The sequence below is a fragment of the Gadus morhua genome, chromosome 5 (genome assembly GCF_902167405.1).
Source record: "Gadus morhua chromosome 5, gadMor3.0, whole genome shotgun sequence".
Taxonomy (NCBI): domain Eukaryota; kingdom Metazoa; phylum Chordata; class Actinopteri; order Gadiformes; family Gadidae; genus Gadus; species Gadus morhua.
The window spans coordinates 8,695,804-8,720,899 of record NC_044052.1 but is presented as its reverse complement, the minus strand read 5'-3'; the positions used below and the strand labels follow the sequence as shown (position 1 = coordinate 8,720,899).

The following is a 25,096-nucleotide window of genomic DNA, read 5'->3' as shown; positions in this document are numbered from 1 at the left end:
CAGCCTCAGCTTTCATTGACAAACATGCATTTGTTTTGTTTGCGCAGTGATAGATTTACTGAGTGTATCCCCTAATTGTGAAGGCATCACAAAGATGAGGGTTGAAGACCTCTACATTGAAGTTAATCTTTACCAATCCGAGCCAGGCGGAGGTGGATTAAAGGGGGAGGGCTGAACGGCCCCTCAAACACAGCAGTTTATGGCATTGATTGGAGGGCCAAGCTAATTGCCAATGAGCTGCTGACAGGTAGCAATTGTGATGGCATGACATTTCATTGATGGGCTGCAGTTTATCTTACACTTGATTGGGATAGAGAAATGGCTAATAGGGTTTTTTGTTGCCACGGCTTTGATGCTTGCTCTGTTGTACTGACTTGTAAAGAGTACAGAGCTGCTGTTACAGTTTTTTTGGAGTTAATAATTAGTGTTATTGTTGAAAATAATGACAATTCATCCTTTTACTATAATCTTCATGCCAAATCTGCATTATGAACGCCTAAGGTAGATTGATAAATCTGATGTCTATATTCAAAGGTTCATTGCCCACCTACTATGGTCAATAATACACGATTTAGGACAAGATTCAACCTTCAACCAAAGGTTGATTCATTAAATTTAATGAAATAAACCTCACCGTAGTATAACACATATATTTTTTACTGATAGGACACTATTCTTTCCAACAATAAACATTACAGGATGTTTTGTTATTTTGTAATTTAAAGCTGGTGCACAGCTGTTTCTTTAATCATTTTCATTTGACTTGTAGTAGAACCTGGTAATGGTGTAGGCTTGCCACTGACATGAGTGTGTCTAGGATGTTTCTAGCAAAGGAGACCCAAAGCACAGCATTGGTATTATTTATTTATATCTTCATTTTTATCAGAGGTGCGAACATTCACTGGACCACCACAAATGCGTTGACTCATTCAAAGTCTTAATGCAAGAATATATTTGTTGTGAATAAAAAAAGCTGAACATTTTACAGACGTAGTAACAACACCTAATGTATCACCTAGTAAGTAACCCAAAGTAGTAGTAGTATATAAATAAATACTATGGCAGGAATGTGAGAGAAAGCATTACGCTGCCGCAGTGCTAGCATCAACTTTGGCAATAGCCGCCGCCGCGGTGGCAGCCGCGCACCTTAAACCGAGCGCTCAGGGCCCGTGACCGACAGCTCTGCCATAATCCAAGATAATGCCCTAGCAGCAATTTTCTGCTCCAGAGACTTCAGGAAGTCCTCAGCGGAGGAGGGGCAAATGTGTGGCGCCACAGAGTGTGTTCTGGAAGGTGGGCGATGTGGACAAGCTCTCACCGTTAGCTCTTGGTTAGCATGATGGAGGCTTCTGAGTTGGAGGATCATTTTGAATGGTGTTTGACCTGCCCAGAAAATACAAACTAAGAATATCCCTCCTTTTTTCCAAATACAAGCCGGTCTCTTTCCAAATACAAGCCCTCTAAGCCCTTCAAGAGAATAATAGAAAAAATGCTTTTAACGAAAAGCATTACATTTGCAGGGTTGTTGACTTGCAACAACCCTGCAACAATATCTGACTTATTGGAATTTGATAAAAAAAAATATTGTGTTTTATAATCAGTTACCTGTGTTTTATAAAGGTAACTGGTATACTGTGTTAATATATAAACAGAATATATAATAATCTATACATCATATATGCTTTATATAGTACACAGTGTAAACTGTAACTGTGGCTACACAGTTTTTGGTGCGATTTAGAGGGTGCCAGCAACCAAAAGCATTTCAATCCTTCACCCTCTCTTAGATGCTGTCACATTTTATGTTTCTGAACATTACACGGAGGATGTTTGTGTTGCCATAATGATGTGGAGAATCTCTCTCTCTCTCTCTCTCTCTCTCTCTCTCTCTCTCTCTCTCTCTCTCTCTCTCTCTCTCTCTCTCTCTCTCTCTCTCTCTCTCTCCCCCCCCTTGTGTGAAGTGTGAAGAAGAATGCTTGTGGCACAGGGCCGTGTCTCTGTGTGGTCTCGCTCCACCCATACAGTGTGACCTCAGGAGGGGCCACCGTTAGCCTGTGTTTGGGAGAAAGTGGTGGTGGTGGTGGTGGTGGTGGGGAGGCTGCAGCTGCCATTGTTAACACCAAGGGTCTCCGACTATGGGGAGAGAACAGCGAAAGCTTTGATGTAAAGCTCAGAATGCATGCAGTCTTCAAGGCTTACTTTGAATCTGTGCCCCCACTCCCCCCCTCTCTCTCTCTCTCTCTCTCTCTCTCTCTCTCTCTCTCTCTCTCTCTCTCTCTCTCTCTCTCTCTCTCTCTCTCTCTCTCTCTCTCTTATCCGTGTCTCTCTTTCTCTCCCTCCCCTCTCCCTCTCTCTGTTTCTCTTTTATTTTCCTCTGTCAAGGTTATAATTTATATTGGTCTTTCCATTCAGCTCACAAGCAGTAAAAAACCAAGCCTGGTCAATTCATTACGTTATCCCATTATATTTCACCTCCGGCATTGCCCCGGCTGGGGCTGACATATCCCCCAGCTTTCTACAAGGCTCATCATAATAAGGCTGCACACTTTCCTCGTTTCCAACACGTTACCCCTTAATAGATGATGGTTGAGCTATAGCTGGTGTTGTTTTTTTTACCCCCATCTCCATGTCGCTTACCGTCCATGAAAGGCCTGTTTTCTGCGTGCTGTCATTGGCTAACCGTGACAATGGAAGGCAGATATTTTTTCGTTATTCTTTTATTGCACCGTATCCAGATTTTGTGTAGGCAGGGATGGGGTGGGTGTTGTTGGTGTTGCTGCGTTCAATCTGGCATCTGCAGTGCTCTTCTATTATCACTCGCTGTCTATGGGCCCGTTCCTATTGTGTGCTCGTGTTTATTTGGTTTTTTTGGGGCATTTTTGTGTCTGCACTCGTCGTGGTGTGTAAAGATCTCTTCCCAACCCCTGACACCAATCACTCCAAAGATGAGGCCGCGGAGCGTGGGGAACCAACCTGCGACGCGGCGATGCACCCTGCAGGGTAATATCACAGCCGAGCAAGGATGACCCTCTACCACTCTTACCGGCTCTCTCTCTCTATCACTCTCCATCTCTCTCTCTCTCTCTCTCTCTCTCTCTCTCTCTCTCTCTCTCTCTCTCTCTCTCTCTCTCTCTCTCTCTCTCTCTCTCTCTCTCTCTCTCTCTCTCTCTCTCTCTCTCTCTCTCTCTCTCTCTCTCTCTCTCTCTCTCTCTCTCTCTCTCTCTCTCTCTCTCTCGGGCTCGCGGCTAACAATACACTCCCCAGCCATGTCGAGATGCTGCCAAACAAGCGAATCCTAAAGTGAGGTTGCACACCCAGTCACAAACTCCCCCCCTCGAAATAAAATGCACATGAATCAAGAGAGACCTGCAGGAGCACGCGACATATTCCATTTCTTTCTCCCTTTTCTCTAAAGCTCTCATTTTCAAGGGCATTGACGTGCAAAGTGGAGGCAGAAAGATGATGACTATTTCAAGGCCCACTCTGGAGCTGTCGTAAGGGAAGGGTGTGTGTGGGGCTGGGGCCGCGTCCACCTGTGCTACTTCAGCCACATGGACTCGGCTGTAGCTGGCACCAAGGCGTAAGATCATCCGGCATGCGCGCAAGTTAGCTTCATCGGCGTGTTACCATGAAGCGACCGGTGACCACAGAAGCTGCAATTGTCGGCTGACCCTCTGACCCATGCAACCCATCTAAGATGCAACTCTTTTTTTATCTCCTCTGTTATATGTTTTTGTTGACGTATTTGCGTTTTTTTGTGGGCTGAACTAGGCGGAGAACGAATATTTACTCACATAAGTCCTCTTCTTTGTTTTCCCTTCTCCCCTGCTCTCCTTAAGTAGTAGTAGTAGTAGTAGTAGTAGTAGTAGTAGTAGTAGTAGAACTCCTTTTCAACAAATTGTACCAGCTGTTAAATTGAACTCCAACATTCATCTTTTTATGTGGACCTTGCAAGTACAAGCCGTCATTCCAGAGGCATCAATAGATATTTCAATAGTCGAAGGCCCCAACTGTGGCACCGGCACTCTAACCGCCGGATTCCTCCGGCAGGCCTTGAGAACTTCAAGGAAATCGCCTAAAGAGGGTTTCAATGAAAAAAAATGAAAAAGTGGATCGCACAAGTTTTGATCATACGCATCCTCCAACAAATAGTTGGAATATTGATAAAATAACCCTTTTTTCCCTTTTTTTTTGTTGTATAATTTCCTTTCAGCCCTCTTAATGCGTAATGCTCTTTCAGACTCACCCATGAAGGACTCTATTATCTGCTGGAGAGCATCGAAGGACGCCTCTGGGACTGCCACGCCGATGCCTACCTGGCCTCTTTGATTGAGGACGGCAAACTCAACGCAATCATCAGGTGCATATTTCGCCAAATGAAATTGCCAGTGTCAACGTTTAGACGTTTCGTCCGCCGTCACGTCCTTTTCCCTCATGCGGATATTTTGATAACGCACGTTGTCTTTTCTTCTTCCATCTCTATGTTGTTATTTTTCCCCGGTGATTATTTTAGGGTGCAGCAGTGGTCATCGAGCCAATCTCACGCACGCAGAGGGATATGTATTACCCTCGGTGTGGAGGGCTCTCACTTTAAATGAAGTGTCCTCACTCAACACTGATAGCAACGAGACAGACACACACACACACACACACCCACCCACCCACACACCCGACCACCCACACACACACACACACACACACACACACACACACACACACACACACACACACACACACACACACACACACACACAACAAATAAACACTTGGTCTCCGAGGGGGGTTATAGTGTGCAGTCTCTGCGGTGCCATTGTCCTGGTAGGGCGATGTTGGCTCAATGAAGGATGGGGTAGGACATCGGTTTTCGTTACCAGATCACGGCTCACTTTTTCTTCCGTCTTTTAAGTTTACGACGGTCGTTCAATTACCATAATTGGATCTCTGCTCACAAAGTGTCTTAGGATGAATGCAGCACCTCTGAAATGTCTGTCTTCCTTCTTTCGTCTTTTCTTCACCTAATTATATGAACATAAATTTATTAATCAATGCCAAGCTTGTAAATGCCAGCATGTTAAGTGGCATAAAGATGAACATCCTAAACTCAGTACATGACTGACGAGGACTTTGATATCATTTGTTGTTTAAGCGTAATGTAATATATGTATAATAATAATATATAATAATAATATATGATACAAGATAATAATGTAATCCTATAAACCTAAAGCATGTCGACATGCCTAAGCGCAAGTTTATGTCGGTACATGTGTGAATGCTTGAACATGGGTGTTTGTGTGTGTGTCTGTGTGTGTGTCTTTTAAATGTGTTTGTGGGAGAGAGCCGGAGAGGGTCGTTTAGCCCAGGCTCTTAGCCTAGCAATCCACATGGCACTATCTGACTGCTCTGTGTGTGTGTGTGTGTGTGTGTGTGTGTGTGTGTGTGTGTGTGTGTGTGTGTGTGTGTGTGTGTGTGTGTGTGTGTGTGTGTGTGTGTCGGTCAGCCTCTGTAACAGGGGAGAGCTGAGTGTGAGCGATGCAGACCTGGAAGAATGCAGCGCGGTGGTCCTACGCGAGCTCCAGAGGTTGTGCTGGAGCACGGAGAGGGGCTGCCTGCTGCCCTGGGAGCTGGTGGGGGGCCAGAGGGGCAGCCCCCAGCCGCAGGACATCAGGTGCAGTGTCCCGGGCTTTGGGGCAGCGGGGGGACGTGGACGCATGATGAAAGACGCATAGCAAAGACACATAAAAATATGTTTTGTCTATTGTGTTTTGGGTTTGTTTACATCTTGTACGTTCATGTCCTGTGGTCATGAGGTGTGTGGGATGTCATGAGGGTTAAGACGTGTGTGTGTGTGTGTATGTGTGTGTGTATGTGTGTGTGTCTGTGTGAGTCTATGTACAATTCAAGATTAGGAGATTGTGAATAGGATAGCTGTATTAAGTTGATACTTTTTACGATGCTGAGTTCATATTTGAGATAAAGGAGTTTGATGAGGGAAAAAAAACAATTTACCAAGGTGGCAGAGTTATCGTACATCACGTCGTCAGTGCGTTCCAGTCCTCTATCGCCAACCCTCAGCTTTTTGTATCGACCCAGCAAGAGAGAGGACCCCGCGTTTACGTGAGTGCGAGTGTGTGCGTATGTGTGTAGAATGGGGACATCTCTCCTGCTTCTCCCATAATGAATATGCGCCATAATAGAATGATTCACAGCCCAGCTTTTAGCTGCTACAAAAACTGAGAGAGTTCAAGGGACCTTTTTCTCCTTTTCAAACAGTCACAAAAAAGAAAACACATTTTAGGCTGATTCTAATTTTTTTCACACCGTTTATTCAAGAGAATGTGCTTTTATTCCTCACATTCATTTTTTTTTTTTTTACACAGCAGTTTGAGAGAGGGCGTCCAGACCGGGCATTCGCTATGAGTGCCTCAGACAGCAGGGTCTGTTAACACGGCCATTTGATGCACTCCTCTTCCTGTGGCCTCCTGCGTGGAGTTCACGGCTGGGCTGGACAGGGGAAGGTCATGGGTAAATTAAAAGGCCCTATCTGTGACTCCCTAGTGCGTTTGGGTAATGAGGAGGCGTGTTGGCGGCCTCCCTCCGCTCGGCCGCCTTATTGATTCTCAGAGCGAGACCTTACGGGCATTACATGCACTCAAATCCAATAAAAAGCATTCAGCAGAGGCCAGCTAAATCCCTTCTTTTCTGCAGAGATACCTTTCTGGCTGGTGCATGTCTTTAGACTTATTATGGCAGGGTTTATATATATTTCTCGACTGGACTTCATAGTCTACTGTGTTGAAAGGGTATAATAAAACAGCCGTTTGAGGAAATACAATTATTCTTATTTAATGTGTTTACCTATTAAAAAAGCAGACCAATTAAAAAATATATATGTACATGTATGTGTGTGTCTGCGAGCCTGCAGTGTGTGTCTGCGCGCCTGCAGTGTGTGTGTGTGTGTGTGTGTGTGTGTGTGTGTGCGCGCGCGCGCGTGTGTGTGTGCGCGCGTGCATGGCTGTGTTTGATCTCCCGACGTGTGTATCTAATGAGACACCCTCTCTTCTCTTCCTCTGTCTCTCTTTCTCCCTGGGTCTCTCGCTCGGTGCTCCGTGGGTCTTCCCCCCTCCCACCCGCCGCCGCAGCTCAGGCCTCCCCCCTGACGGCGCTGGCCTGTGGGATCGCTGGTTCAAGCACGCCCTTCTGCTGAAGGAGCGCCGCGTCATCGGCATCGAGCGCCTGCTGCAGCTCTTCACGCCGCTGCTGCTGCCGCGCCATGCCACCTACGGCCACCAGGTAGCAGCAGCACATGCACACACAGGCACACACACACACACATTAGGCACGCACACACACATGCGCGCGCATGCGCACACACACAAGCGCATGACCACACACACACACACACACACACACACACACACACACACACACACACACACACACATGCATAAATACCCCCTCCACACACACACAAATACCCACACACAAAAATACCCACGTACACACACACAAATACCCACGTACACACACACAAATACCCACGTACACACACACAAAAACAAATACCCACGTACACACACACAAATACCCACGTACACACACACAAAAACAAATACCCACGTTCACATGTACACACACACAAATACCCACCTACACAAATACACACACTGACATGCATGCACTCACTCTTATACCATTAGCACTCAAAATATAGGCACACAACAAAACTCACAAAGCACCCACCCACGCACACAAACACCTAAAACAGACACATACATACATTCCACACACACACAGTCAAAACGCACACACATACGAAAACCATACCCACACGCACTCAACGCATCATTTTGGGTGTTGTTAACTCAAGACTGGCCTGTGGGTGCTTTTACCTGAGCCATTATAGGGTGTCGGGTGTTGTACGCCTGCTCTTCAGATTGCGGCGCACGTTGACCCAAAACCAAAAGGGAAAGCCGGATCCCCCTGAAAAATCCCCCAAATAAGCGGCGTGTCGGGCCTTTAACGGGTTATTAGGCGGTATGTCATGCCGTCGCCTAGCTCCCATTTAAACCCTCTCTTCCACAACACACATCCTTTTGATGTCCCCCCCGCTCATTGAACCTGTGGTCGGATAACGGACAATTAAACACGAAAGGAAATCATGGGGAATATTAGCACGGCCAAGCACGAAGATGGCGCTAGGAGCCCTCTGCTTTCGCTCTGAGCACGGGGTCTGCTTACAAGCTAAACCCACCTTTTATAATCTTCTAATCTAGATGACTATTGGCTCGGGGGGTTATGTCATTTTGAATGTTAATGATCAACAGTCTTGGAGCGTTATTTTTCTTTGGCCGTTTGTTTATTCATGAGAAATCGGTCTCCCTTGCGGCGGGGGAAGCTGTGCGGAAGCAGTTTCCCTGTGCGAGTAAGAGGAGGGACTGTAGAGGCTCTTGAAAATATGAGCTGACGAAGGAGGAGAGGGCGCCGCAATCTCCATCATCGCATCTAAGTGCAAAAGCCTAAGCAAACTCTCTGGCTATCTCTAGATACTCACGATCTCTCTCTCCTTAGATATACCTAACTCTAGCTACCTCTCTCTCTCGCTCTCTCTCCTTGCTCGTTCTCTCTCTCTCTGTTTCTCTTTCTCTTTCTCTCTTTGTCTTTCTTTAACTCTCTCTCTCTCTCTCTGTACTCGTTCTCTCTCTAACTCTCTCTCTCTAACTCTCTTTCTCTCTGCTTACTCTGTACCAGCCAGAGCATGCAAAACATTCTGTTCACGTCTCTTCTCGCCGCCTGGCCACTCTGGCGAAGGGGGGCAGGCACACACACGCACACAATCACATACTCACACACTCACACACTCTCAAAGACGCCCTTTGAATATCCTAGTGTTAATAGTTGTGTCCGTTGATATTTTAAAATGCAGTGGGTTGACCCAGTGTCCTCAAGGCCCCTCGTCCGGGGGGTCGGGGAGAATCAAAGATATCAAAGACTATGATCAAGACCATTATAGAATTTGATTTATAAGGTATTTATTTTGTATTGCTCAACATCACAGTGAATTGGCGAGTTTGGGGCGTTTTGCATCCATTCCTTTTCCACTCCTTCTTCTCAGATAAACAGAAATGGCGCCCAGTGCCAGTTTGGTACGGCGGTTGAACAGTGTGTCACACTGTGCACACAAAGTTTGTTCGCCATCAAAGACCCCTCCTGATCAGTCCCCTTCATATTGGCGCTCATTAAAAACCCCAAAAGTTGCTAATGACCGTCTGAGACTGAGAGGCGCTCTTTGATGATGTTGATGCCTGGGGTTTTGATATGGCGGGGGGGGCTGGAGAGAACGCAGAGAGTGAGAGAGAGAGAGAAATAGAGGTGAGTGATGGAGAGGAAGGGGGAGAGGAGGAGAGAAGGATGGGGAAGGAGAGTAGGAGTGAGGAAGTAGGAGAGAGAGAAGGGGAGAGAGAGCGGGGGAGATGGACGGAGGGCGGGGATAATGGACAAGCAGCACCTCCCTGCTCCTCATGTCACACACAACCGCTCCTTGTCCCCCCCCCGGAGATACAACAACAACAACAACAACAACACTAGCTAGGAGAGGTAGCGGTGAGCGGGAGAGGGGGGAGGGAGGAAGAGAAAAGGGGAGCCGTTTGTCTCAATCCCCTCAGCCGAGGGATGAGGAGATCTCTGGAAGGTGTTGCACATTAACACCAGGCTGATTGCATTCTGTAGGCGCTTCAATAAGCTTATGGATGGCAAGAGGAGGGGGAGAGAGAGAAAGAGAGGAAGTGGAAGTGGAAAGTGTGAGAGGATGGAATAATCTATTTTTTTTGTACTTAAACAGGAGACTGAATAATAGAGAGAGAGAGAGTGCGAGAGCGTGAAGTTATATTGTTCCCCTCACCAGGGGGTGGGCAGGGTGGTCTTCAGTGGCACCACCAGCCAGAGCAGGGGGGGGGGAGGGGGGGGAATGACTTGGCTAATTGGCGGCGCTTCAATTTGACGCTACCCTCCAGAACGGGAAGGCAATTAAGAGAGCTGCTTTTAATTTGTGCTCTGCGCAGGCCAAAGTGCTGCTGAGGACACTTCTGTCCCGGTCCAGAGAGGAGTGTGCCAAGGAGGAAGAGCAGCAGCCGCAGCAGGAGGAGGAGGAGGAGGAGGAGGAGGAGGAGGAGCGGAGGAGTGATTCTTCTTCGTCGCATAGTCGGAAACTGGAGGGAGCACCGACGTCCAGACCGCCACAAAACCCGGGAGCACAAGGTCACTGAAGGCTGTTGTCAGATGTTTGTTTGGGCTGCTGGGTTTTATAGATTGGTTGCATAGAATGGGACCAAGGGGGGGTGTTATTATTATAAGCTTACTATCTCTTATATTGGTGACACATTGTGGGGCATTGAGCAATACTGTTCTCTGGTTTTGTCAGGAGTCACATTAGATTCCAGCATTATCATTACAAAGATTATAAACCAAGAGTTGTCAATGGCTCTATTACTTACATCAATTATAACAATTTGCTAGAATCTTTATCCCCCTCCCATCTAACATTATTATAAATCGTGCGATGTGGAGAAAGGCTGGTCGTTGGACATACTGTATTTAAACCTCTGCCACTTATAAGAGGCCTTCTCCACCCAGCAATTCAACTTTCCTTTATCTTTTTTTTACTATTTCACTGAGGAAGAAAAAAAGCGATTTCACTAGAGACGCTTTTCCTCTGTCTCTCTTTTAATGGCGTTCCATGAAGCCCCAGAGTGTTCACTGGACGCTATTCAGAGGCTACGGGGGAAATGAGTCCCCCCTCAGCCCTTGCCCCCTCACTCTGTGTCCCCAACACCCACCTCCCTGGCTCTGCCTCTCACTGTGGACGGACGGTCTCTCTCTCTCTCTCTCTCTCTCTCTCTTCCTTACAGCACTACAAAGTGGAGGAGAGGACAGCCAGGACGAAAGCCCCGTTGAAAGTATTCCTATTAGAGGTAAAAAGGCAGCTCCAGGTTTCCCCCCGGATGTATTCAGCGTGCGTTGTGTGGTTTTGTTTTCTTCTCGCCCTGCTGTGAATAATGGTATCCCCCCCCCCCCCACACACACACACACACATACACACACAGACACACCCGCCCACCACCCCCTTTTGATTCATTTTTAAACCCCGGGAAGGATTATCAAGGTGAATCCGGGGGTCAAAGACCCACCTCAGAGCGCCACCCCGGCTCCTGCTAATTATCTCTCAGAGAACTCAGGGAAAAAAAAATCAATTTCAGAAGCCCACATGTTATTATTCTTTTGGGACATTGTGGAGAAAAAAGGGATGATTCCCAGGTCTCCCCCTGGCATAATGTGTCCCAGCTTTAATTGTCAGAACACCGGGGGGCTGCGGGTGCCCGAGATCTGTCGTCGGTTCTCATTATTGACCAAACAATGTCCGGGGCGATGCTGGACATGAAACGGCCCTAGATATGAAGGCATGCTGAATCACCCCCCCCCCCCCCTCCTATAGTTGACTTCAGCCGTCAGATTTCCCGCTGAGCGTTTCAAGTCGACTACGTGCACTTCCCAAGGTGTGTGGAGCGAACAAATGAAGCCAGCTTCCTATCGCTATAATTAATCCCCCCCCCCCCCACCACCCCTCCCAAAAAGAAAAGGGACAGGGGACTGATGCTGCGTCCAGCGTCTGCGTCTCATGGCGTGTGTAAATCTTTAGTTGTCATCAAGCCTTCGATCTTAGGACGGACTGTTATCCCTCAATTTAATTTCTACCTGGAAATCCAGCTTGCCTGCTTTAAATGAAAGCAGTTAGCTTGAAAGCAAAGAAATAAAGAACAACGGTCGATTGATGCGTGTGGGGGTCAAACTACAATCACACGCAAACGTGCAATGTAAACACCACAGTGTTCAGGGCCACATTAGAAATGTTGAATACATTTTGGGTATAGCTTGCGTTGCATTATTCAGCCGGACGTTAAATGTTACAATAACATGACGTCCAAAATGTTGTTTAAATCCACTACAAATTTGTTCAAAGATATTCCAAAAATGTACCAGTTGAATCCACATCATCGCCTCGCCATACTTTGATCAGTGACGGCGTGTCCCGGAGAGGACTGTGGGATTTATTGCCCATTTGCCCCTCCGTGTTGATTGTTTAGCCAGTGCTGGCGTCTGCGTGCGCTCCTCAAATACAACACCTACTCTAGGACAGCGGGTGGGGAAGTAGTCAAGAGTGTTCTTAAAACCGAAAATCAATCCCGAGCCCCCTTCCCGGCAGCAGCTGTAGTGGCGTATAACGCACAGAGGTGATTGACCGTCTCGTGGAAACTGCTGATATAAACACTGAGGGCTTGAATCAACAGCTTAGCGCCACTGCCACCGGGTTGCACCTCCGTTCCCTCCTCTCCCGCCTCCCAGGTCAGCGCTGGAAAGCCAAAGAAGCCAAATGAAGCGTGTTGTCTCTCCAAACAGAAACCTCTGAAAGTTGGAAACCTGGGCTCTGAGCAAATATTTGACGTGTGTGTGTGTGTGTGTGTGTATGTGTGTGTGTGAGTGTGTGTGTGTGTGTGTGTGTGTGTGTGTGTGTGTGTGTGTGTGTCTGCTTATGTGTGTACCCTTTGAAAAGAGACGAGAGCATATCAGCTGCTTAAACAATCCGCCGCGCAGAAGTGGCTGCCGGCTTCTGGAGAGGTGGAGGATGAGGAGGAGGAGGAGGAGGAGGGAGAGGACAATGCACTTCCAGGTAGGTGAAGAGGTCCGATCACACGTAGTTAAACACCAGAGCCTAACCATGGGTCAACATTGGCCTTATGTTCCCCCACCACCCCCACCACAGTAAAACAAATCTAACCGCAGAAAAAAAAAACATATGGGGTTAGCACACTGTCTGGTGATTCCCGGGTAAGAGCAAGCTGTGACGGGAGTTCACCGTGGGGGTCCCTGATGTCAACGCGAGCCGTTGTGTTTTTTGGTTTTGTTTTCATCCGGCCGTGTTCGCTCTTTTAAGGAACAAACGACGGCGGTGAAGAGGACCCAGGGTGGGCAAAGCACTCGTCACATCAAGACCCTTACCCCTGGTAAGAACACTGTTATTATTCTGGCCGGCCACCAGCCACCAAAGTGGCTAATGTACATTTGCATGGCACGTAATTCCCTGTTCATTTACATCAGATCAAGGGGTGCTCCCCATTACCTGGTGCACAAAGACAAAAGAACCCCCCGATCCCCTCCCATCGCCCCCCCCCCCCCCCCCCCCCCCCCCCCCCCTCTACCCCTCTACCCCAAAGCCCCCCCCCCATCTCTCTCTCTCTCCCTCTCTCTCTCTCTCTCTCTCTCTCTCTCTCTCTCTCTCTCGCGCGCGCTATTTGATAATAATATTTGGGGGTTACATTTTTTATGATATTTCTTTTTTTTTGCAAAACTCGAAGGGGGCTTTCTATTTGTCGAATTTAAAGTGCTTCTGTGACAATGAAGGACGCCTCTGTGCGCCGAGCCTCGACCCTCACACTGTGCGTGATGAATAAACAGAAGAGATGTGTTGAAACAAAAATAAACCTCAAGTAGTGAAGGGGGCAAATCCTTTTTTTTTGATATTCTTGAACCGCGTTTAGGACGCTCAAATCAAAGCCACCGAGTGGCTGTGCAGAGACCCAAGATCTTAACACTTGTATCGCTTTTGGCAGAGAGGGCCCTGTCTCTCTCTCTCTCTCTCTCTTTCTCTTTCTCTTGCTCTACCTCTTTCTCTCTCCCCCTTTCGCCCCCTCTCTCCCCCTCTCGCCCTCCATCTCTCTCTCTGTCTCTGTCTCTCTTCCCGTCTCTCCCTATCTTTCCCTCTCCCCCTCTCTCTCTCCCTCTCTCCCTCTCTCCTTTCTCGCTCTCTCTCACCTCACATTTGAATATGAACATGACGACTTCATCAAATTTCCAATTGCATGTTTGGTCCTGGGAGCGGCTCTTCAGCCAGGAGACCGTTTGAAACCCCGGTAATGGGTGGGTAAACGTTATGAGGAATAATCTTCTCTGATTTCACCTGATTACCGGGCACCATGCTGACACGAGGGGTCCGCGTTACTCCCCCCTTTACCCCCCCCAGCCGGGCCCAGGCCACATCCCTCCCGTCCGCCTATTAGACCCGGGGAAAAGGGCATAATGGGGCCCCGATCCATTGTTGCACTCGTTGCCGATGGTTGTCACCCCCCCCCCCCCCCACGATGACTGCCCCTCTTTAATAAACATGAGCCAATTTTGCAGAGAGCCGGTCTCTCTCTCTCTCTGCGGCGGCGCCCCTGGTCGTGCCCGTCATTAGGGGTGCGAGGGGAGAAGCGACGGGCCACAGCTTAGGTGACACAATAGAGACACAAACCCTTCACCGAGCCACCAAGAAACCCCACAAGACCACAGCACTGGATGGCATGGAAACCTGAGGGTGAGCAGGTTGGGGGAACGCATGAGGCTGGATGGGGAGGCGGGGTGCTATTGAGTTTTAGGCATGTCTGACGCAGAACTCTTATGGCCTCGATACACAAAAGGGAAGGGATATCGTTATGAGAGCTATGTCGGTCACTGTATCCCAGGTCTCATACGTTGATATGCTCCTCGTTCTTTTCTTTGGTCTTCTTCCTTTATGTTCTACTGGTGTCTTTTGTTCAAGCGCTCGACCACAGTCTCTTCTTTATCGCTGTATTGCTGCCACAAGTGGTCTGCAAGCCCTGCACTCGAGGAGAAACTGAACGCTGTGGCATGGATGGCCCTCGCTCCCTCCCTCACTCTCTGCTTACGCTCTCTAGCTCTCCCACTAACCCTCTCTAACCCTCTCTAACTCTCTCTCACTCTCTCTAACCCTCTCTCTCACAGTCCCTGGCTCTCTCTCTCTCACACAGTCTCTCTCTCACACAGTCTCTCTCTCACACATTCTCTCTCTCTCTCTCTCTCTCTCTCTCTCTCTCTCTCTCTCTCTCTCTCTCTCTCTCTCTCTCTCTCTCTCTCTCTCTCTCTCTCTCTCTCTCTCTCTCTCTCTCTCTCTCTCTCTCTCTCTCTCTCTCTCTCTCTCTCTCTCTCTCTGGCCGATCCTTGCTTGCTGTTTGCTCGCCCCCTCTCTCCTTGCCCGCCTGTTAATTATTTGCAGTATTTTGTCAGTGAGCTGATGAGTGACATCAAACGGAAAGGGGGAAGGAGCCGGACTCCCAAACACAAAAAAAAATGTCTTCCTCTGTGTTGTCTTAGACAATAATTATGATTTTGCCCGTTAAGCCCAGAGACTACAGCCCCGGGGATTGTAGTTTAAAGCAGAGGCTTTGGTGCAAAAAATGCATTTATAGCCCTTTGTGTGGCTCCTCATTATGTGTGGGCTCGATTCATTAAGTAATTGGTTTGCAGTTGTTTACATGAGTATTAAGGCCCTCTATTCAGGGGTCTTTGAGAGATACATTGTGCAAATGTTGCATGTTATGAATGCAGAATGAGAGGCGGGGGGGAGGCATGGGGGAGGCGGGGGACTGGGGGGGGACAATCCCAGTGGCCAAACACTGCACTCGGCTGAAAGGCGAGAGAAAAGCGCGGGGCGCTGCTTTGCATAGCAATGACGAGGGGCTTTAATAAGCTTTACAGATTAAATACATGCAGTCTATACAAGATGCAAAGAGATACTCTTAACACATTTATATGTGCTCATTTCTCCATTATGGCCCCGGGGAGAGCGGATCCTATAGTCTTTCATATGTGCTTGTTTCTTGTTCGTCTTTGTTTCTCACCCTCCCTCCTCCCCTCTCCCCTTCCCATCTTTCTTTCTCACAGACTTAAATATTAACAATCATGCCGGATCCCTCGAATAAATCTAGCTCTTTTTCCAATTGGGTTCCAGGTACCGGGTTGTATCGCGGGCTGCCGTCCCGGGCAACATCCGCAGAGGATGCGTCCATTAGAAATGTCTCGCTGCCTTTTGCGAAGCAGCAAACAAAATCACTTTGTGGCTGAGTGGGGATGAAAGGAATAACGCACGACGGAGCGAGTCTTAATAAGCAGCTGCACTCCATGTAAAGACCACTTGTTCCCCCCACCCTTTCTACACCCCCCTCACCCTCCCTCCCTCCCCCCTTCTCCACCCCCCCCCCCCCACCCCCTTTGTAAGCGGGTGCATGCCACTGCTTCCTCCTGCGCAAAGCGCCATTGTGCGCCTTTTATACTGTAGGCATTTCATACGGCACGCCTTTCTTATGCCATTATTTTCCTTTTTACTATTTTGTTAAATTGTGTCTTTTTTGGGTATGGGGGGATCTTTTGGGGGCCTGACAACAGGGCGAACTGTTCATGTTCCCGGATTTCAAATTGCACACAAACGTCTTCTCTCTTTTAACTTGTTTTTCCTGGATGGGCCCTCGCTTGACGAGCCCTTGACTGAACAATCGTAACTTTATAAGCAACAGGACGTAGTCTCAGGGCCATGTGGCCCTCTGTCGCTGCCAGACAAGATGTCATGCTCAGAACTGGGGCTCAACCCTGCATACAACCGCCTCTATAATCACCACCCGCGCTCTCTCTCTCTCCCTCCCTCTCTCTCTCTACCGTCCCACATTGGGCCGGGAGGGGAGGACACAAAATGCAACACGCTTGGGCTGAAGTGGGTTGCATTCTTTCAGCTCGCCAGTAGGAGGGATCGAGGTACAGGCAGAGACCGTGAGGGGCGAGCAGGGGGGTTCAGCCAGGATGGAGTGTTGGGAGCACCACAGAGAATGAAAGCACGAGATAGAGGGAGACAGAGAGATGGTGCAAAACAAAGAGGCAAAGAGACGGAGGGAAGAAGGCACCCAGTATTTGCCTAAGGCAAATAAAAAAAATAAAAGACACAACCAACACTGATGTTTACAACAACGAAACAAAAAGCGATTGCTGCAACACACTTGCATGGGAAGACCTAGTTGTGCCTCACGGGGAGAATTGAAACAATGCAAGGATCCCATATGTTTTGAAATGGTGAATCTATTAGCCCCACTCCTGTATCTTAAAGTATGATATAACTTGTGCATATTCTGCAGTAAGACCCGTAGATGCATGCATGATCCATGTTGAAGTATGATATAACTAGTGGATGTCAAGCAGTAAGGCCTGTAGATGCATGGTAGTCCAAGTAACAGACATTGACTCCAGAAATGTAGGCAGCATTTATAGGACCCTGCCAGTGGGGGTCACTGTCAGGCTCTGGATTGCTCCAAACATTAGCATCACTGATCTACGTTTATCCTATAGGGAGTAAGTAAAGCACCACCGGGTCATACATGACTACTGCTACGTTTTACAATAGTGATACCTCTTCCTGTTTCACTACATTTGATGACCATTGACCATGGTCGGACTCATCCTGCATTACCTCTATCCCGGTCAGTAGCCTCCTCCAGTCCAGAAAACCTGCCTTCCCCTTTGAAAGCCGTTCCCTTTTTGCCTGGCTGCCTGGCTGGCTCTCTGGGCTGCAGTACTGCCTTACAGCCAGCAGAGGGCACTCACATGTTAAAGAGGGTCTCTCTCCGGGCTCCTCCTGGCTGCCTCGCACTGTGAGTGGGTTGGCCCTCCCCCTTCCTCCCTGCTGCTCTGCGGGCTCCACCCCGGAGCCGTTCAGGCCTGTTTGGAGACCAGCCTGAGCAGTGCTTCTGTCGGGTCGCGGCAGGGCAGCAGTAGGAGTTGATGGGGACCGGTGGGGTGATGGAGCTACCTGTGCCTTTAGACAAGCGCCGCGGAGCCAGAGAGCCATTGTGCTATTAGCATTTTGCGTGTGGGTGGCAGGGAGATGTAATAAAAAAGACAGGGTAAATAAAAGCATTGTACCGACTGTGAACTATGCATCTGTATCGACGGGGCAGGACTAGTATGCTGGGTAAGCATTCGCTGCTCCGACTGAATCCCCTGTCGGCTCGGTGGTGGGGAGTGAGACCAGAGGAGGTCCAGTAAGACCAACGGTTGATACTTCATGACATGTGGTGTGTCTCTTCGTGTCGGACTCCAGATCTATTTCATAACCAACTCTGAGGAGGTAGACGGTTGAGTTGGATTTGTTAATGTATGCATTAAATATATTGATGGTATATCAGCTACTAATGTGGAAAAGTGGAATGAATAAAAGTTGTTTTTAACAATCTGCATGGTGATATTCGCCAGAATAATATAATGAGTATACTAATATGAGATTTTTGTAGTACTTTAGCCATACTTCTGATGAGTCCTTGTGCAAGGTCATTCGCCTGAGATTTAACAACTGAATGCACTTATAGGCAAATAATAATCAATAATTCCACCAATGTTCCCTGGATATGCAGGCACATGCATGCAACAGCCTTTCCTCCACTGTGGCTTTAAATATGTAAATAATTGCAGTACACCTGTACTGCGGCATCCATAACACATCTCCTGCATTACCACATAACGGGATGAATCAGGCAACAATCTGAATAACTGGAAAAATGCATGGGATGAGGCTGAAAAATTTACCTTATATAAAGCAAACCCTAGAAATACTGCTGTTTCGCATGCAGATATGCAATGCACACAGTTCTGTTCAAACTGTTAAAACGAAAGTAAACAACAATATCCAGCAATTTACCACCACCCCCCCCTCCCAAAACAAAAAAGAAGATGAAATGAAACAGGCGCTGTGAAATAGTGTGTGTGTGTTGGGGGCGGGGGGGGGGGCAGGGGGGGAGGCATTACAATGGGCTGTAATTTGCATCATTTTTCACATTACGTTCACCCCATGTCCGTCGGAGTCTGCGAAAACAGTGGGCCAGCCGAGTCTTACATATTCAGATCATTGCCTCAATTAAGGGAAACTCAGCAGAAGATGAACTGGCATAAATGTTTATAGAAACAGGATATTAGATTGGAGGGGTCACATCCAGATTGGGCTCTCGTGGTAATAGCCCCGTCTTGAAATCAGCCCCATCCCAGCGCTCAAGTGGAACAGCTGATAGGCCATTCCCATCCCAGGGGGAAGTTGGAGAAAAGAAATGCCCAATTTACTCCCTTCAACGGCTATTATTGTGACCACCGAGAGAAGTAATTGTATGGATTATATCGCGTTATTTATTTATTTTATTCCGGGGGATTCGCAGAGATATGTTTGCCATAACAGTTGTAAATGTGCACACTTCTTCCCCCAACGCTGTGTTTGCACAACTTCTTTACTCCTGTTACCAAAACTTTTAAATGACGTGATTATACGAGAAGCTAATGGCTGGTGCCCTCGGCGCCAACTTGATGCTGCCATCAAAACAGGGACGTTTCTCAACATGCCCATGCATTGATGTTTTGTAGGCTGACATCGCCTTTCTCTTGTTACATGATGACAGGTCTATTATACCGTTAATGCCATGCATACCATTCATATTATGATTATAGCATGAACGATACCTCCAAGGTTATATTCATGTGACCTGGGTACATTTTGTCATGCGGGGCGGCATGCTGAGAGACTTATAAGCTGAAGAGCCTGTGCGTCACGTCACTCTGAGAATTTGATCAAGGGAAAAATAAGTGAGGCTGACATTACCCATGTAAAAGCCCAGGGTTATTAATGTAAATCCACCTGCATATCTGCTCTAATGAAACCTCAAACACTGCAATTATGTAGTCATACATTACGCTGTTCGGAGCTCAAATTCAAATAAGCATTCTCTTGCATATGTGAGCTAAATGTAAGAGGTAAAATATGAGGATCGTTTTTCAATGTATAAATATTGGTATACCCAGCTTGTAATCAATCGAGTAATCAAACAACGCATTTTGCGGCAAACATAATCCAATGTTTAGTGCAGGCGTGAACAGACAGCGATTCTCACTCTCAACTAGCTGGTTAATGTTTTACCTGAATGGCTGGTTAATTGAAAATGACCCTTTTTATCCTTAACTGCTGCTTTTGGAGGATAGCACGTTGTCTTGTTGACATTTTCGAGCTTTTTCATTTAAATATCATAGAAATATAAGAAGGAATCATCCTGTTATCCTGTTGGAAACTTAGGACCGTAGGGACTAAGGACTATCAAGGTTAGCCTGCAATGACTCCCTTGTCTATACGGTGTCACGTGTCACGAAGCAATCTGTGCACAGTTATGATCGCGGCCCGCGACCCACGTCGTCTCATTGGTTCATGTCGCCTCGAGTGGTTCATGGTGGAAGCAACCTATAGTTTGCAAGAAAGCAATTGGAATATAGCCTGGGTCATTTACTGGGGATACTGTTGCATATAGTCACGACTCACACACACACACACACACACACACACACACACACACACACACACACACACGCACGCACGCGCGCACGCGCGCGCACGGACAAGGTCATCCGGGCCAAGCGCAAGAGATGGGAGGGGGGGGGTACTATCAAAGAGGGTCTTGGGTTTGGAAATGATGTAGATGGAGGCAAACAATAGGTGATTGTTTGTACTGGAGCTCATCTGTTAAAAACTGTGTAGCAGGCTGTGCCCCCTCCCTCACCCCCTCGTCTTTCCATCTCTAATAAAAGCATTTCAAATCGCCTCTGAATATTAAATAAATAAATACGTCCAAACAAATGAGCCATATGGATGATGTTTATGCTAACCTGGGAGGAAGGATAAGGATATATTGTTGGGCTTTGAATGGACCCTGTGATGATGTAAATGAAAGAGCAGGCCTGAAAAAGTAGATGTAAGAGGAAGGGGGTGGGGGGGGGGGCTTATTGCATATGCATTGAGCTAGATCAAAGCCGTTTCAGGGGTCACACATTTACATAGCGATATCGCCAACGCTATGGGAACCTGGCAACCCGTGTCTTTGTACCACTTCTACATAAAGAGGGCCTTGTGGAAGTCCTTCAGCACGATTACAACAGGAGTCAAGGAAGTGGCAGCAGCGGCTGTCTTAGCTCGGTCGATCACAACGCTGTCTGCAGGGGAGCGGGTAGTGCATCTTTTACACTCAATGATGCAGATGTGGGTGCATGTTTGTTAGATGTTTTTGCCTGTGTGTGTGTGTGTATGAGCAATACTTCTGAGATGCCGCAAGTTTTAAAGAGAATGCATGCATTGGTTTCTTCATTAAATGTGTACGTTTGTGTTCTAGGAAAAAGATTAACAACACCAAACCTGGACTATCAAAAGGTTTGATTTGAAAACGTCTTATGAGTGTGCATGTGTCTGTTATGTTGAATTAGCATTACAATGGAGTAGTTTGAAAGAATACAAATTAAGTAGTAGCCTTTTAGACCCCATTACCAGTTTTAGGAGAAATATTTTGTAAATAGGTAGCACCCAGTATTAAAGATCTGGTTACAATTGTCCAGAATGAGTTAAAGTCTAACTAACTGTGTTTAATTTCATAGCTAATGTATTGGGCTCTAAATGAGTTGTTGATTTATTCATGTATTTAATTATTTTCTTTTTTTGTTACATCAAAACCATTACTTACATTAAATGACATTTAATGTAAGTGACAATTATTAAACTGGTACTTAACTAATATTAGCATATACAGGTGCGGATATATAAAATCCTTACCTTTCATTTCAATCACAGTAAAGGGTAACGGTTCTAACATGGATGTGTTGTTGTTGTTGTACTCTGTCTCACACACAGCGGTCTGGGGAAATTCCGACGACAGCAACTCAGACATCGAAGTGGCGCTGCGTCCTCCAGCCTTCAACGCCAAGAACAACGACGACGACGACTCCGATGACTTCTTTGACTGACGACTGGCCCGGCGTGTAGCTCCTCCTCCTGTACACACATGCTTCATACATGCTGTGCGTTCCATCCTGAAGCACTCCCTTCTCACTGTAAAGCAGACGTTTATCGAGCGACACCCGTTTCCATGTAACGGGTGTTTCATGGAAACGGGTGTAAAAAAGGATTCCATGTGAATCCTTTGTAGTGTATTGTGAAAAAAAAAAAGACCACTGATAAAGTTGATGGCTCTCACGCCTGCTAAAGGGTGCACAAGAGTTGTCCAGTGCTTTGATGTTAACCCTGCTTCAGTCTCTTTATCTGAACAACTCTTGCGGGGCTCACAATAACAGCTTGAAATAGATTTAACAGATCTTTTAAAGCGATTTGTTTGCACCGGGCTGAACGTCAGGCATTGTGAACGCCGCGAGCATCTCCGAGTGCGCCCGGGCTCTGGCGTGCTCGAGTATAGTGATGTGAGTCACCTGTAAAAAAAAATGACAAAGCACAATGGCCACTCTGGAGGCTAGCGGGCGACCCGTTAGCCCGCCGCTGAAGAGCCCCTCTATCTCCTAGGGCAACATGCACCAAAATCTAAAAAAAATAAATGAAGTATTCTGCCATTCTCGCCAACTCGTAACGGAGCCAGCAGCAAATTCTAACCCCTGAGGATATTTTTGGTGGGATTTTCTTCAGCATGTGTCTCCTCGTCCGGCAGGAAGTGATGGAAAAGGAACGTTTTCTGACACAGTGCACGGTGTGAACATGTGGCTTCCTTGTCTCTACACAGCACAAAAATAATGTGTGACAAACTATTTGATATATTTAGATTTGAAGTATTTACACACCACCGCGGCTGTAACCGTCACACGGTGAGTAGGGGACGGGCCATATCGAATGTCTATCCTCTTTTGCGTCGTTGCACATTACGTGCCCATTAATTAGCCAAACTTCCTGTGTAGGCGGACACGGTCTGAAGTTTACATTTACAGTTCATTATCTCTGCGCGCAAGCAGCCCCTAGCGTCCCGGCGTGTGTCAGCAGCAGCCCATTAGTTAGCTCTACAGGTGACTTCACATACCTGAACCTTCTAAAGTAGGCCTCCACACTCATTACCAGTAATGGCACCGGCAGCCACCACTGACGCACACCACCAAATAACATGCACCAAAAAACTAAAACCCAGCAAAGGACTGGGGTAGAATACATTTTGGTGTTAGCTAAAAGGCTCCCCTAGCATAATACCCATGTTAAGGAGCGTGTCAACAGACACTTGTGTGTGTGTGTGTGTATGTATGTTTGGCGGGTGTGTGTGTGCGCACGTATATGAAGATAATTCCTAATGCTCTTATGTTTAACAACACAATAAACATTTTTTAAAGAACCACACAGACATTATGATGTGGTATTCTGCTTTCGCAGACCTGTTATGTAGGCACAAAAATATAAAATATATCTGCGACGGTGACATCACACAATACCATGCGACAATAACAAACCCAGTGACATCTCCTGTTCGTGACATCAGAATACAACCCTGTGGACATGTGTAGGAAGGAAAGGATTTATATCAGTATGTAAATTGCCTGAACAATGGCAACCCTAGCCAGCACCACTTCTGATTCACATTCAAACTGTGTATTTTGTTTTGGTGTAGAATCAGCTATCTTGTTGTAGATAGGTGGACCCTATCAGGGTCCACTGCTAGTTTATCAATGTACCCTGCTATCATTCAGCTTGCAAAACAGCCTGAGCTGTCTGTCCCATGATATTTTTGATACTATTGCTAAAGATCTCATTGTATACATTTCTGAGGTCACATTGAATATTGGTGCATATTAGGGTTTTTTGCATTCAATATAAAACTGAAGTAATTTTTCAATGACCAGTGTACGATCACACTATTTTGATGTACATTTGTAGGACCTTCTCCCTTATCATTCCATGCACTATACCTGCAGATCACACACAATCAAACCGTCTCAATTGTACAACGCCATATCCTCTCAAACTAAATAACGGCAATTCACTTATAACTTCAAAATTCAATGGACACCGAAAATTGTCACTTTTTTCCTCTAAGAAATTTAGCTGACATTTTAAACACTTAAGCATTTCGGTTTAATATGTCTCTTTGAACTCAAATTTTTCATTGAATATGAACCTTCCGAGTACAAGGCGTGTAAAGTTATCTAACCTTAGGACCACTTTCTGATACCTTGAATACCAAAATGTTTATTCTTTCATTATTAAGTGCAATAGTAGCAGACACTTATGAATATGAAAAGCGACATAAGTGGAGGATGCTAAGAGGATGCTAACAAATTGTGAAAATAGATGAGAGCAATTTTCTGTTGTTATCATTGGCTCTTTGTATCTATTAACGCAACTCAAGGCTCTTTGTCTGTCTTCCTTTGTCAGCAAACTGGTCATTACAAAGAAACTCGGAGTTGCTCATGATCAAAGAGGTAGTTTCCATTTTTTTATTTTTACATTCTGAAATGTGTTATGTTTTCTCTCCCTGCACATATAGAAAGAAAGAGACAAAAGCATTGCGACGTCTGTAATTACCTTTCGGCTGGATGAAATAAACCCTTTCTGATTGTTACAGAGAAGGGACCCGCCAGACACAATTATTAGATGTTATTTTATTCAGAGATACCCTACTAAGTCATTCAATGTATTACATTAAAACATTGGGATCCAGTATCACACACTGGCTTGATTAGCCAGTGAAACCTAGACCTACCCTAGATCTCCACAGTTATCCAGCCTCTTTACCCTGTGTTAACTAGCCATTGGTTACTGGAGGTGTGTGTAGCCAGACATGTTATATTTATGTGCGTTAGCATAGCATTGCATTCAGCCTTCAACAGCCGCCAAAGAATGTCTTCCACAGTGTAGGCGGCAGCAGACACACACAATGATCATGTCCATTGGTAATACAACTGTAGGAATAGTTCTCATCTTTGACTTTGAGTAAGGTTTGTCAGAATATGTTTTGTTAAAGTGGTTGCTGCAGCTGAAGATTTAATGGCATACCAGGCATTACATTCAAGCCTTTCAAAATCATACAACAGTGAGAAATGTTATTATTACAATGGGATGCTATTACAATGGTTGACACTTGAACTCAAGACTATTAACAAATAAACTGCATATAAGTTCCCACGTCTCTACCTCAACTTTTGGTCCTCATTACTGCCAGACAACACCAACCGACTGACTTCCATTGACAAGCTTGCAGTTTAAACAAGCTGTATAGTACAATAGTCAGAATTTATAAGAGGTACATTATCTAAGTTAAGAATTTGAAGTGAATTTAGTTCTCGGTACGCAAAAGCATGTTGTAAGCTATTTATAAATGTTTTGTTGCCTGCTCTGTTGTGTCTTGGTGCGGAGAGAGTGCATACATATGAAGGGGGAAAAAGC

At 46.5% G+C, this 25,096-nt stretch overlaps 1 protein-coding gene across 1 annotated transcript in view; it reads left to right on the top strand.

Annotated features, from left to right (window-relative positions):
* The window catches only part of kiz (kizuna centrosomal protein), a 31,098-nt gene extending 6,266 nt beyond the window's left edge, over positions 1-24,832 (top strand). Inside the window, exons 7-15 of the mRNA XM_030356988.1 lie at positions 4,241-4,360; positions 5,501-5,668; positions 7,143-7,293; positions 10,062-10,257; positions 10,908-10,970; positions 12,608-12,724; positions 12,989-13,058; positions 21,066-21,103; positions 21,578-24,832. Of these exons, the coding sequence (XP_030212848.1) occupies positions 4,241-4,360; positions 5,501-5,668; positions 7,143-7,293; positions 10,062-10,257; positions 10,908-10,970; positions 12,608-12,724; positions 12,989-13,058; positions 21,066-21,103; positions 21,578-21,690 (1,036 nt within the window). The 3' untranslated portion in view covers positions 21,691-24,832. The remainder of the gene's footprint in view (positions 1-4,240; positions 4,361-5,500; positions 5,669-7,142; positions 7,294-10,061; positions 10,258-10,907; positions 10,971-12,607; positions 12,725-12,988; positions 13,059-21,065; positions 21,104-21,577) is intronic.
* Positions 24,833-25,096: the final 264 nt, after the last annotated feature.